The sequence below is a fragment of the Penaeus japonicus genome, unplaced genomic scaffold (assembly GCF_977035675.1).
Source record: "Penaeus japonicus unplaced genomic scaffold, GWHDUDI00000001_assembly GWHDUDI00000013, whole genome shotgun sequence".
Taxonomy (NCBI): Eukaryota; Metazoa; Arthropoda; class Malacostraca; order Decapoda; family Penaeidae; genus Penaeus; species Penaeus japonicus.
The window spans coordinates 31,280,360-31,282,580 of NW_028234415.1; the positions used below are offsets into that span (position 1 = coordinate 31,280,360).

Below are 2,221 nucleotides of genomic sequence, written 5' to 3' on the forward strand. Positions count from 1 at the left end.
ACTCATAGGGAAATCTACAAAGATATTGGCAGTTAAGTCCTCAAATGGAGGAGAGTCATCTATTGACCTTGGGAAACAAATAAAGCAGTGTCAAACCAAGATTGATAAGCAAAAGCAGCATCAAGAATCCATACATCCTAGGCTAATCACATACATAACTTGTGATGGTGAAAAAAAGCTTCCATTAAAGAAAAGGAGTATAGATAATGAAGATTCTTTTACTTGTACAAAAAACACTAAGAAGAGAGATCTACACTATATTTATAAAGATTCCACTCTTATATTTGGTGAAGGCTCAAAGAAAACACCAACTTCCAACACTGGGAAGCCTAAACTCAGCAATTTCACTCGCAGAGTGTACGAGGTAGAGAATGGTTTGAGCTTTGCCCGAAACAGGAAAGACAAGACACCATACCTTGATAAAACTATTCCCACACCCTGGAGGTCTCTGACCTGTACAGGAACTCCTGGAGGAAGCAGTGGAATGTCATCCTCAAAAACTCCAACAGATCCAATCCTAGAAGAATCCTTAGAAGAACCATTTGGGGCACCAGGTGAATCTGAAGTATGTGGAAAAAGGGGAATTGCCCAGAACCAAGATAGAGCAACAGTAGCAGTTCATGACATTTTATCAGAGGATGAAAATGTTAATGTATGTGGTAAAAAGGAAGAAGCAGGAATACAGAGCACATTACTCTATAGTCAGTCAGAAAGAAAGCAGCATGATTTCAGTACAACTGATGTTAGACAGCAAAATATGCCAGTGAACACAATGGTTGATGAAAGAAAAGGAGAAATAGAGACATGCAATACTAGTATAATATCATACTCAGACATTTCACAAAACATTGAAATTTGCAGAAAATTAAATCTGTTAGATGATAAGACAAATTGCAGTTTACTGGGTACGAATGAAGAAGAAAGAGATAATTCAGATAATCATCATTTACAACCTTTAAAAGATTCAAGTTCACCAGAATATTTGTACGATGTTAAAAAAAATAAAGCTCCTCTTGAAGGGAATCATGGATCATTTTTCCACAAGGCAAAAAAGTTTGCAAAGAATTTATCAAAGCTAAAAGGTTATCCTGGTCCAGACCTCAACAGAGATAGTACACAAGGTATGATTGAGCACTTATTTTTCAAAACTAATACAAACACTGGGCTGTTCTCTGATAGTGATACATATGAGTCACAGGAAGAGATTCAAAAAGATGAGAGCTATTTGAAGTTTGATAAGAACTCAAGGGAAAGCCACAAGAACCAGAGGGAGGAGCACTGCACAGTTGCAAAACAAACAAATAATGTTAGACAAGTAGATACATCTGTGCTTCGTAAAAACAAAGGTAGCTCAAGAACATCCACAGTAGATGATCGGTGTACGTCCTCTGAAATTATTGTCAGTCAAGCAGGTCATAGTAGTTCCTTCATCAATTTATTTGATTTTCTTAAAAGCTGTCATTTGGCTGAAAGAACAGAATGTAACTATGTTGAATGTAATATTAATGTAGCTAATCCAGTTATTCCAAAACTTGGGCTATGTCATGGCAGTGTTTGTGACTCATAAACTGTACTGAAGAAAGTGATCACAGTAAAATCATTCAGAAATTGCATGGTACTTAGCATTTGGATACATAGACTTGAAATAAGGTACATGAGAAAATTAATTAGGCAAAGGATTTACAGCTCAAATGTAATAATAGAATAAAGGGATTTCTTACTTTGAAAATAAAAGCAAGTACATCCTCTTTGTCAAGGTATATCCACATGATCAGGCATGCCTGGCAAGTAGCAGAAGTGGGAAAGCCTATCATTAGACAACTTTGATGGGCAATTCAGCAATGACCCATGCCAGTTGTAGAGTAATGGCTGTATTGCACTCATCCACATACTGGTGGTACTGGTTACTGCCAGGTGTTTTTGGCCATCCATCAAGCTTGCCATGGGAACAGTAAAAGGTATGCTTGACAGAATTTGCCTGCTGACCACACTGCCTGCCAGGCAAGCAAGCTTGTCTGGACATACCTTTTAGGGGTAATGTATGTAAGATTCATCTGAATATGAAGGCTTGCATATGATGGAAGTAGAAAAATGTTCAATCTACAGCTAGAGTCTATAATGTTATAGCTGCATATGTTGCCGTTTATATATGCCATGTTAGATATAGAATTGCCCTCTCTCTAAAAAAAGAAAAAGAAACAAGTTGTATTTAGTGCTATCA

At 37.1% G+C, this 2,221-nt stretch overlaps 1 protein-coding gene across 4 annotated transcripts in view; it reads left to right on the plus strand.

Moving 5' to 3' along the window:
• LOC122248483 (uncharacterized) overlaps nucleotides 1-1,761 on the plus strand; it is a 26,709-nt gene extending 24,948 nt beyond the window's left edge. For all 4 annotated transcript variants that reach the window (XM_086543418.1, XM_043008510.2, XM_086543417.1 and 1 more), the window contains one exon: nucleotides 1-1,761. This exon is cut by the window's left edge and continues 1,013 nt beyond it. In XM_086543418.1, coding sequence (XP_086399544.1) covers nucleotides 1-1,567 — 1,567 coding nt within the window. In that variant the 3' untranslated portion in view covers nucleotides 1,568-1,761.
• Nucleotides 1,762-2,221: the final 460 nt, after the last annotated feature.